Source organism: Thalassophryne amazonica, chromosome 8 (genome assembly GCF_902500255.1).
Source record: "Thalassophryne amazonica chromosome 8, fThaAma1.1, whole genome shotgun sequence".
Lineage (NCBI taxonomy): Eukaryota > Metazoa > Chordata > Actinopteri > Batrachoidiformes > Batrachoididae > Thalassophryne > Thalassophryne amazonica.
Genome location: NC_047110.1, coordinates 101773405 through 101786114, shown reverse-complemented (window position 1 = coordinate 101786114; position 12710 = coordinate 101773405). Strand labels below are relative to the sequence as shown.

At 43.4% G+C, this 12710-nt stretch overlaps 1 protein-coding gene across 1 annotated transcript in view; it reads left to right on the top strand.

Moving 5' to 3' along the window:
* hsf4 (heat shock transcription factor 4) overlaps positions 1 to 12710 on the top strand; it is a 67738-nt gene that overhangs the window by 24342 nt on the left and 30686 nt on the right. The window contains exons 5-9 of the mRNA XM_034177100.1: positions 2097 to 2172; positions 8263 to 8330; positions 8788 to 8887; positions 10261 to 10379; positions 12406 to 12630. Of these exons, the coding sequence (XP_034032991.1) occupies positions 2097 to 2172; positions 8263 to 8330; positions 8788 to 8887; positions 10261 to 10379; positions 12406 to 12630 (588 nt within the window). The remainder of the gene's footprint in view (positions 1 to 2096; positions 2173 to 8262; positions 8331 to 8787; positions 8888 to 10260; positions 10380 to 12405; positions 12631 to 12710) is intronic.

Genomic DNA, 12710 nt, shown 5'->3' with positions numbered 1-12710 from the left:
CTCTGAATACACAAACCTGGCAATGTGCATCGCCAATTTGTGGCCACGTCTCTGTGACAGTGCTCTCCATTAGTGTCGCTGGTGCTAACTGTTTGGCATCTGCCATGGCGTTATCGCACCCTGACTCTGAAAATAACTTCTTCTCAGCAGCAGAATGGAAGGCAGAGGAGAGGCAGAGAGCATCCTTTTTGACACACTGGCACATAAACAAGTGTGATGTGATGAACTCGCACACACAATGAGACTGGACAGACATGAGTGCAGAAGTGACTTCACACAGTAGATCTGCTCAAACATGGCTCAGTTTCAGTCACACATGAAGCTCTAACTTTGTCACATTGGCCTTTGTCAGGAATTTAAAAAAGACTTCTGTAAAATGTAAAGTGTGTATGAAGGCACCATCCTGTCATACATCCACCGACGCTCAACAAAGAAACTGCCACTGGTGCATAGTAACTGCACAGCAGCAAATCATCTATACCATGCAGTATGGACGAAGTAGTAAGTCTTATATGGGCCCTGAGGCCCGTTGGTGCTGATGCTTATTCCCAGAATTCACTGCATGAAACAGATGAGGGTGCAGTGGTGGATGGCAGGGGTCATCAGAAGGCTGATGCCTACTCTGTGCACGCTACACACAACTGCATACATGTACAAGTATATACAGTACATATGTCTGTAACAGAGCTGCAGGAAGTGGGGGTGCTGTGGCACCCCCTGCTGGAAAAAACGATGTTGCCGTGCCCCATACCAGATGACAAAAATATAATAATAACATAAATTAATAAATGTGTTAAAACATTTAAAATAGTTTCCCTGTTATTTAAATATAAAAAAATGTAGTGTTTGGTGATGTTTTCGGAGAATAATAAGCAGTTCTTAGTAAGTATTTTAAAATACTAGAACCATTAGCACAATCTGGTATTAGTAGTTAGTTGCAACACTACTGATTTGTTGATGCTGTTAAAGGGTGTGCTTGGGCTCCTTGGGCAAGGTCTTTAATCCCATAGTTGCTCCCGGTGTGTAGTGGACGCCTTGCATTACTTTTCTGAGGACAAAGACAGAGTGATGTAGAATCGAACCCAGGACACAATATAGACAGCCTAATCTTTATCCCACTCACCTATCTGCATGTGCAGCATGGAAAGTTGGAAAATTTTGGAATTGGAACCAGACCATATTGGAATTCTATCAGGCTCGATAGGCAGGATGGGCTGAATGCAAATGCACAACGCTGGAACACAGTTTAGAGGAGACGAAAAGTTTACTTGGTGAACAAGCTGGGGTCGGTACACAAAAAGGCAGTCCAAACAAAGCAACAGGATCAGAAACATCAAGCGAGTAAGCGTGGTCCGAGTACACAGGCAGGAAGTCAGAAAAACCGACGAGGCAACAAAACAAGGCTAGAGTACAAGAACAAGGCTGGAAGTGAAGGCACAAGGCACAACGATCTGGCGAAGGACAGAGACAAACTGTGAGGCTTATAAAGCACCCAGGTGATTAATAGCAAACTCAGAACAGATGTGTGGAGAAAGTCCCAGAACCGGGGTGTGGCCACACAGAGAGAGACACCCACCAAGAAAAAGTGTGTAAAGTCAATGCACAGATCCGGAAGGAATTCTTCAAATTTTCAGGCTTTTTCTCTATTTCAGAGAAAATAAACCCTAAAGCCGGCATCACACACTATTATCAGCCGTTCTGGACTGTTTGAGCTGTTTCAGAATGTATCTAGAATACAACTCTTCCAGTGTGATATCTGGGTGATCAGGTTCCATTGTGGAAGTCTGGGCAAGTTTAAAACTGCACAAAAATCTGTGGTCCATCCACTTTTTGACTACACACACACACACACACACACACACACACACACACACACACACACACACACACAGAGTGTCAAGCAGTTCTGCAACCCTACCTGACTTCAATGATTCAGATTAAAATGCATGAAACACAAATTCACAGTATGTGAGACCGTGAGGGCACAGCACAGGTGAAACTAAAATCAGGCAAAACTGCTTTAAAGTGAGCAAGTGCCAAACCAACTCATTTCTGTCTCTCCTTGTGCTCTCTGTCTCTTTCTCTGATATTTGCAGGCAGAATGAAGTTCTTTGGAGAGAGGTGGTGTCACTACGACAGAATCACACTCAGCAGCAGAACGTCATGAACAAGGTCAGTCTGTCCGTGCGTTTACACTGAGCACCAACTGCACCAGGTGTTTCTTGTGGTGGAGGTCATCATTATTTAGTGTTGATGTATCAGATATTTGTGGGGATATTTGTCCACCTATGCCCCATTCTCCATGTACATATGGAGTTGTCTAAAACGGCGTAAAACAGGTTAAATCAGCATGTAGATCCTGGTCACCCTCACGAAAACAAGTTTATCCAACTTAACTACCAGCATAGCGCTTTTAAACTAAGCAACGTATAACTATGCCAAAAAAGCAAAGTATGCTTGGCATATACTGACAAATATAGGGAAATATTTCTGGTGTCTCATAACAAGTATAGTGGAAAGTCTAAGTACCGTGTTATCCAAAGTATAAGACACATTTTTAAGGAGTTTTTCCACAACAATGCACAAAAGTCCCACATTGAAGAACTGATAAGACAGAAAATGTGCAACTTATACTTCGATGCAACTTATTTGTAAATTTTTCCTCTTCAAGAGACCATTTTTAACCCGTTTATGCCCAGATATTTTTTTTATAAGTGGAAAAAGTTGCATTTGTACCTTTGAGACTTTTTATTGTGAGTAGAAAATGACAGTGATACACTTTGGCAACAGTTGTGGCCAGTGGGGCAAAATGTGTTAATAGGTGCGACTTATACTCCCAAAAATATGGTATACGAGGGCTGTCCATAAAGTATAGGTCCTTTTAATTTTTTTCAAAAACTATATGGATTTCATTCATATATTTTTACGTCAGACATGCTTGAACCCTCGTGCGCATGCGTGAGTTTCTCCACGCCTGTCGGTGACGTCATTCGCCTGTGAGCACTCCTTGTGGGAGGAGTCGTCCAGCCCCTCGTCGGAATTCCTTTGTCTGAGAAGTTGCTGAGAGACTGGCGCTTTGTTTGATCAAAGTTTTTTCTAAACCTGTGAGACACATCGAAGTGGACACGGTTCGTAAAATTAAGCTGGTTTTCAGTGAAAATTTTAACGGCTGATGAGAGATTTTGAGGTGACACTGTCGCTTTAAGGACTTCCCACAGTGCAAGACGTCGCGCAGCGCTCTCAGGCAGCGTCATCAGCCTGTTTCAAGCTTAAAACCTCCACATTTCAGGCTCTATTGATCCAGGACGTCGTGAGTGAACAGAGAAGTTTCAGAAGAAGTCGGTTTCAGCATTTTATCCGGATATTCCACTGTTAAAGGAGATTTTTTTCATGAAAGACGTGCGGATGGGTCCGCGCGTCGGGACGCAGCCGCCGCGACGCTCCGCCACAGGAAAAACACCTCTGCTGGAAGCCTTAAGGACAAGTTGGAACATGTCCAGCTGTTAAACAATTTCTCATATACTCACTCCACTGAAAGCCATCAAAAGCCGCCTGGATTTTACAAATGGTTATCAACATGGAGGTGTTTTTCCTGTGCCGCCGCACCGCGTCGGCTGCGTCCCGACGCGCGGACCCGTCCGCACGTCTTTCATTAAAAAAATCTCCTTTAACAGTGGAATATCCGGATAAAATGCTGAAACCGACTTCTTCTGAAACTTCTCTGTTCTCTCACGACGTCCTGGATCAATAGAGCCTGAAATGTGGAGGTTTTAAGCTTGAAACAGGCTGATGACGCCGCCTGAGAGCGCTGCGCGACGTCTCGCACTGTGGGAAGTCCTTAAAGCGACAGTGTCACCTCAAAATCTCTCATCAGCCGTTAAAATTTTCACTGAAAACCAGCTTAATTTTTCGAACCATGTCCACTTCGATGTGTCTCACAGGTTTAGAAAAAATTTTGATCAAACAAAGCGCCAGTCTCTCAGCAACGTCTCAGACAAAGGAATTCCAACGAGGGGCTGGACGACTCCTCCCACAAGGAGTGCTCACAGGCGAATGACGTCACCGACAGGCGTGGAAAAACTCACGCATGCGCACGAGGGTTCAAGCATGTCTGACATAAAAACATATGAATGAAATCCATATAGTTTTTGAAAAAAATAAAAAGGACCTATACTTTATGGACAGACCTCGTACTTGGGTAAAGTGAAAACTACTGTACTACTGTACTGTACTGAACTACTGTTCAGTGGCTTATATTAGCTGCTATACGAGGCAAGTATCTTCAGGTGAAGATAAGTGGCTGACTGGACAACTGGACTTCTGGGTCTTGAGCTTTTGACCAGATGATCCTTGATTTCAAATCCCAATCACACTGGGTAACCACTAAAGTACTCCATCCTGGAGAAGTACACTCACCAGCCACTTTATTAGATACCCCTTGCTGGTACTGGGTTGGAACCCTAACCCTTTAGCCTTCACTCACTCACTCACTCACTCACTCACTCACTCACTCACTCACTCACTCATCTTCAACCGCTTACTCCAATTAAGTGTTACAGTGGGACTGGAGCCTATCACAGCAGTCATAAGTCATGAGGTGGAGTACACCCTAGACGAGATGCCAGTCTGTCACAGTGCTACATACAAACAAACAAGTCACACCTGCATGCACACCTACAGACAATTTAAAGTTTTCAATCCACCTAACCTGCATGTCTTTGGATGTGGGAGGAAGCTGGAGCACCTGGGAGAGAATATGCAAACTCCACACAGAAAGGCCACAGGTGGGAATCGATCCTATGAACTTTTTGCTGTGAGGCAACAGTGCTAACCGCTAATCCACCGTGCTGGCCCCTTTGACTTTCAAAACTGCCTTAATTCATGTGGCTTTGATTCAACAAGGTGTTGGAAACATTCCTCAGAGATGTTGGTCCATATTGACATGATGCATCACGCAGTCGCCCATTCAAACAGTCGGCTTATTCTCCTTTTACCTCTAACATCAACAAGGCATTTTCATCCAGACAGCTGCAGCTCATCTTCACCACACCTAGACACTTAAATGCATTGAATTGTTGCCATGTGATTGGCTGATTAGCAATTTGTGTTAACAAGCTGCTGAACAGGTGCAGCCAAAAACGTTGAGTGTATATCAACAGCGTTGTAACAAAGTAACGAACCCAAATGGACCAGTGGTGAAATATTTCCCAGCTAAACAAAAAGTCCAGTTATCTTGACTAAACATCAGGAAGCTTCTTACCTTCACCTGAATGACAGAGAACCTACACAGACTAAAATGACTTGTGTATTTTCATGAACTAAAAAACTGGGCAACAAGTACAGACTTCATGCCTATAAGTTCACTCAGACTGTAAACAAAAACTAATTGTGTACTCGAACATGATTAGTCTTAAAGTGTACTTACAAGTCTACATTTAGAAACTAAATACTGGGCCAATTTAGTCCTAGGAAGTATTGAAATAGTAAACTTAGAAGTATACTATAAAGAATCCTTACTAAGTAAACTTGTGGTCTTTTTAATAAAATAAACTGTGTTTTTTTGTTTTTTTTTGTGGTAAAGTCACTGGACCAGAATAAAAACAGTGAAGTGAGTAGTAATTACTTCTGGGTACTTATATGTTGTGTAGTCACTCTGCTCTGTGTAATCCTGATCCTGTCAGGTCTCAGGAGCTAAGCACGGTAGGTCCTGTTAGTACTTGGATGGGAGACCACTTAGGAAGACCAGACGGCTGCCCTTGTTTTTCCAGGTGCAAACTAGAGTTGCATTGGGAAGAGATCTGCTGTCCAGACCCCAGACTAATGGAGGCGGCCAAAAGTCGAGCAATTTACTGTGTATATGTTGCTGTGTCATGTGCACAGTACACAACTTTTGGGATAAACACTAGCAACTGTTCAAAAAATTGTAACAATTCTAATGGGATTCAAATGCAAATATTGGAACTCACACAGGCAGAACTGACAGGAACTGTGAGGATTTGGCACAACAGGCAGGTGGACACAAATGCAGACTCATGGCTCAGAGGACGGATTTAGAAAAAGGTTTAATTAAAAAAACAGGCTCTGGTCCATACACACGGTCACAAGCAGGCAGGTGGAGATACAGACAGTCGTGAGGCGGCGGCGTGGTCAGTAACGAGCAGAGTTCCAGCACGGGCAAACAGGTGTATCAGAGGAGGCAAAAAAACAGAGTCAAAAAACAAGCAGGGTTCAGGCACAGAGAAGCAGGTTAACTGGCTCAGGCAAAAGGCAAGGTCAAAACAGGCAAAGGTCATACACAGCAAGAAAAACAGGCTATGGCAGAAAACACGAGAGGCTTGGAATGAGGCAAAACGCACAACGAACTAGCCGTGAGTGGTGGAAGACAAGGGGTTTAACAGCAGAGGATAATCAGGGTGTGATGAGAAGTAGGTGCAGGAAAGAAGGCGTGGCTGAGTGAGAGAAGAGTGGAGTGACAGGTGGGCATGTCAGACAAAAGCAGCAAGGAGAGGAATGTGACAGAACAAATGTTAAACAATTCCTAAAATCCAAAAGTGAGAAACAGGATCAACAACTGAAAAGGCAGAAACAGAAAATTAAAGGCTGGATCAAAACTAGAGAAGATCTCAACATGTGGCAGGAGTGTACAGAAAAACCTGAGGGACTAATGTGCTGAAAACAGAGTGACTGAATAACCAGAAAATAAGACAAAGACTAAACTAGAACAGAACTCAATAGGTGGCTGATGTGTGACATAATCCTCAAAACCTAATGTGATAACATAGCATGACTAAATAAAAAGCTGAGACTAAACTAGGACAGAACTTAACATGGCTGAAGTGTAACAGATCATAAAACCAAGACCAAAGTGGAAGAAACAGAAAATAAACATTCAGGGTCAGACAGAAGGACAAAGAGAGGGAAACAGACCGAGACTGGGGGACAAAATCAGATTCGGGGCAGGTCCAGGGCTAAAGCATGACAAGAACAAAACATCTTAAAAGAAAGGACACAGTCAGGATACTGTAGAGGCTGCTGTCCTTTAGGTGACACTCTTCTCCACTCTTTGTAAATGTTGGACTGGTTTCTAAACTGGACCAGGTCCTAGCTGCTTGATGAAGACATATGGTATGCTGAAACATCACAGTGGACATGGTGGCAGGGGCGGATCTAGTTTCAGGTGAAGGGGGTGGGGGTTGTGAGTTGGCTGGGTGTGCTGAAGACATGCCCCTATTATGGGTGAAATCTATAACCTGTGTCCTGCATTCTATGGAAAGCTGGGAAGACTCAAGTCAGTGCTTTTAGTGCACAAATTTTATTTTAAATACAGGAAATCTTCTAATTCTGCATGCAGCACTGTTCAATCAGCCTTTTCTGTATTTTATCCCACCTTTGATCGGCAGCTCGGGGGGTGTACAGGGGTGTCATTATCCCTCCCCCAACTGCCAGGTGTGCCGCTGTGGAACAACTTTTGCTTCTTAATAAATTACAAAACAATTCACAAAATGAACATACAGGAATTGTTACCGGTGCACAGGACAGGAGGGTTTCTGGAACAGATACCACACCCATCTCTGGATGGAGCCGCACCTCAAACAGAGAGAAAATGAAGCAGAATCGGGCATCAGAAAGACAACAAATACAGTGTAATTTATCAGGATTAAGGTGATCACCGGCCACTAGCCCTAAGCTTCACTAAAAGACCCAGAATTTAGATGAAGTTGAGGCAGCGGAAACATTCCAACAAAAGGAAATCTGCCTCTGAAACTATTAGGAAATTACATGCTTTTTAAATTTCCATTTTCCGGTGTTTTGATGAGGTTATGAAATTTCTTTCGGGGGCTGCGGCTCCATCAACCCCACCCTCTAGACAAGTCAGCTGCAATACGCTGCCATTAAATATGCACTGAGATGATGAAACTTCCAGCATTAAAAACAGAAATGCTTGAGCATTGTTACTGGAACACTGAAGACCAAGGCCTCAGATGAGGCTCGAACACACAACCCTCTGGTTAAATTTGCAAAGACAGAGAAACAACTCCAAAGCGGAGTAAATTTTAACACCAAGAGTGTTGATGTTTGAGGTTTTTAAGGCTGATGATTTTGCTGTGTGTTGTGTGTGTGAGAGAGATGCGTTCAACGACACGCAGTCCGCGCGGTTGTGTTTCTCTGCTGGCAGCCTTTGTTTCGAGTGTGTTTGTGTTTGTGTGTTTGTGCTGAAGCTGGGGATGCTGATTCATGCTGTGCCTTTTCTGTCTTTGCCAGCTGATTCACTTTCTGTTCAGCCAGATGCAGCCGAACGCGGCCGGCACTGTGGGCCTAAAGAGAAAGCTGTGAGTACACACCGACAACAAAAGTGACACAACGGGGCAGAGCAGGGGCAGAGGGAAGGGCTGGCTCAGCTGACTCACTGAACAATCCAAGCCGACGAGCAACGTGAATGGAGACAAGTGCTGAATCAGTGGGTCGCAGTTACACGGAGCGAAGGCCGAGCACCGTGCGTGGCCCTGCCACAAGCTACGTGTACAAAGTGCTGCTTCAGCTCTGTGACCGAGTCAGGTGTCAGGGGGGCCACACAGCACTGGGCGTGTTTCAGAGTGTTTTTACTCGTTAAGACTGACAGGGTTCACATTATCGACATATGAGACTCACCAGCATATACTTTCATTAGCAATGACACGGATTTCCCTTTATCATGGAGGTAAAATAACAATTCAGGGACTTTCTTACACTCAAGAATTTGGGTTACTGCATGAAATATAACAATTCAAAACCTGGATTTCCTTTCAGGTCCCTTATGTTGGTTGATGGTTCTTCCAGTCCTCCTGCCTCCAAATTCAGCCACAGTCACCCGATGGAACCCCTCCACGAGCCCTTCTTCATTCAGTCGGTGAGAATCACCAAATTATACAAAGGCTTGTTCACAAGTCATTCAAAGATACACACACATACAACAGTCTGCCTCACACATATGTATGATGTCCAATATTATGATGATACAAGCAGGGATCTTGGCCAGAGCATTCATATTAGGGTTCCCTTCAAAATTAGTTGATGAGCCAAACAAAAATCCAAGATGGCTGCCTTTTTTCAATATGGCTGTCGGCAGCCATATTCAGTATGGCAGTAAATTTTGAAACAGGAGGCATCATTGGAGGAGAAGATGCTGGCATGTGATGGCACATAGTAGCACTACAAAGTGCCAGAATAAAAAAAATATAAAATAATAAAATGTAAACAAGAGTGAAAGGTTTTAATGTCACATAATTTTATTCAGAGGCCAGAAAGGAGCCCAAAAACACATTAATAGGCATGTTAGGGATTGTCACAATAAAATAGACCCTACTTTATTTTAAATAATACACATTTGCTTCACATTGACTTTGGTGCCCTCCTTTATCAAACAGAGAGGAATATTTAGTATATGTTTACTGTATAACAGGCTGTGTGTCCTTTGAAGCTGAAAACAGTGTCTGAAATTAAAATTGCAACCTGTATATTTAGCACATTTTAGAAAAAGCAACAAAAAAGTTGATGGAATTATACCTTGAATCAAGAACATGATCTGAAACAAAATAAGTGTACACAACCTACATTCTGATTTACATGATTATGCAGTCAAATAATTTCAACAGTTATCGGCACACATTAATAGCAAACTAGCAAACATCTTTACAGTCCTTCTTTGATTCTGTTTGTAATTTGTATATTTATGGGAAAGGAGAAAAACGGCATCAGACCAGGGAGGAGTTGGGTGACCAATATGTAGACGTGGATTCAATTCCCAGTTACAACAAATAGTTAACTTATTTCATTAGTATTTTTTGAATTGCTAAGCAGTTTAATGTTTTTTGTTTTTTTTTTACAGTGTGACTAAAAGAATCTGGCCAACAATATGTATTAAAATCATCATTAGGACAGTTCACTATATTTTACTGAATATAAACATCTATTTAACACGGTTCTGTACTGTGGCTCTTGTTACTGAGCAACACTAGAGGGAAGCAGTGCATAGTGCTGGACGTACAGGAGCGTGTGTGTGTGTGTGTGTGTGTGTGCGTGTGTGTGTGTGTGTGTGTGTGTGTGTGTGTGTGTGTGTGTGTGTGTGTGTGTGTGTGTGTGTGTGTGTGTGTGTGTGTGTGTGTTCACATTCTGGATTAACTGTAAATCATGGTGATGCTGTAAAAATGCAGGATGGATTTGGAGTCACACACACACACACAGAGCAGAAGGTGGGTTCATTCACTACCTTTTCCTCTGCAGCCATCCAATGAGAGTGCTTCCTGCTCCTCCAGTGGCCTGACAGGAGGCCCAATCATATCAGATGTTACTGATTTAACACAGGCCAATATGGTGCTCCAGATGCATCCTGATGACACCAGGTGAGTGGCTGGTAATTATAATTATAGAGAGATGTGAGACATTTTGGTCAGAGATGAAACATTCCTAATTGTTTATGTATTTATGTATGGGGGCAATAGCTCAGTTGGTAGAGTGAGCCACCTTGTGACCGAAGGGTCGGTGGCTCAAATCCGCCTCCTACCCAGTCAAAAATCTACATATTGCAGTTGTGTCCTTGGGCGAGACACTTACCATAACCCGCCTTTTTTGTGTATGAATGAGGTGGTGGTCGGAGGGGCAGAATGGCGGCCACACTTCTGTCAGTTTGCCCCAGGGCAAATGTGGCTACACTAGTAGCTTGAATACTTTTTGTAATTTGTAATTGTAATTTATGTTTGTAGCATGGCCCACGCAGAGGGTCACCCCTGGTCTGCTTGAGGTTTCTTCCTCAGAAGGAGTTTTTCCTTACCACTGTTGCTCTGGGGGTTGATAAGGTTAGACCTTACTTGTGCGAAGCACCTTGAGGCAGCCTTGCCTTGTTGTGATTTGGCGCTATATAAATGAAAATAAATTGAAAATGAATTGAAATTGAAATAATACAACTTGTAAAGCACTTTGGGTGTAGAAATCCAAGTCATCATTATTATTTATTTTGTCTTCTGTTGTCGATAGGACCAACTTGTCTTTTTTGTGCTTTATTGGAACAGCCAGAAAAGAAAACTATATAGACTGGCAATAGACTGTCCAGGCCACTTACCCAGTGACCTCTGGAATAGGCTCCAGCCCCCACCCCCTGTGACCCTTAACTGGAAAAACTGGGTTTAGAAAATGGATGGATGGATTGATGAATATGTCTTGGTCTACATTTACATAAATCATTACGAAATACACAGTATGGCCCTTAGTCTGTCTACAGCAGGCAGTTCTCAAAAACTGAATGAGGGAACCACACCCATGACTTCTGTGGGTGTGTCTGGGTTCATAGTGCAACTTTTTTCTGTTTCATCACCAACGTTTTTTGAGTGGCACAGAGAAGGATTTCCAAAAAAAGATTAGAAATTTCAGCTGCAGTTTGGCAGAAGGCACATGGGAGACTCGAGCCTAAATAATTAAAATGAACTACATTTGTAAACTGTAACAGAAAAAGATTCACACAGGATTCAGTCTGTTATGTGTAACCAAGGGAATATTTTCTGCTAAACTCACCTTATTATCCGCAGGGAGGCAGACGCTGTCCGGGTACACTACTGTATATGTAGTATATAAACCTTGGAATGTCATACTCAGCCATCAGTCATTTGTAAGTGTCCGGTGTAGACTTGAGCCTATAGATTTGTGTGTTGTTGTCATGGTTTGATCTGGCGGTGAATGACAGGGGCTGGCAGTAGTTTGTCGAGTGGCGATGACAACAGTAACTGTTCTGGTGACTTCCATGTTGTCTGCCATTTCCTGTACTGAAAACTGGGTCACCGATTCATCTCAACACATTTAATTGAGCTCCATGCCAGGATGAGGCAGACGTGTACTGTTCCTGGTGTGTTGTGTTTTATCTAGTTGTCATGTGTAACACTGACTTTAAGTTTTTTCCTTGCCGTTGTGTTCCTTCCATTCACAGTGTTTAATTTTGGTGGCAGATTTGAACACCACTCGGAGACTACACGCATATGCAGAGTAGTGGGAAGTGGAAGACTTTGATCCTTGTGCCAGTCTCAATCATTGCTCTTGATGGTCTGTCTCCTCCCCTTGGCCTCTCATGCACGTTGTGTCCGACTCCCATGTTGCAGGAATTCTAACGGCATGAGAGTCTAACCAAGTGCTGCTGGTACTACAGTGCACAGAGGTCTCACGATGACTCTTTGATCTCAAGCTTAAAGCATCATTGCAGAGCAGTAAAGCAGATTGTTCAATTGAGTGACCAGTCTGTGCCACCCCGATTGTGTGGCATCTTTAAGGTGCTACAGATTGCTGAGATGAGGCCGCCATTTAACACTTCCTTCACCAGCTCTGTGAACTGACCTCTTATCTTTATGCTTTTGGAAGTATATTCTTCCTTTATGACTCTTGCAGAGAGAAGTGCATGACGCTCATCAAAGAGGAGCCTGTGAGTCCAGGAATGAAAGGAGGAGGAGCAAAAGGAGGCAGCGTGAGAGGAGGAGAAGCTGTTGGGATGACATCCGCCTGTGAGGTGTGCTCCTCAGAACCCCCTGTTCTCCCAGTTGCGATGGTCCAATCTGTTCTTGAGGGGCGGGGCTCTACAGTGGAGAGAAGGAGTAAGAGACCTGCACTGGAACGGTGAGTGTGTAAAAAATACAACAATGCACAGATGTTTGCACAGATGTAAAAGGGCACAATAACGCCGTGAGCAAAAATAA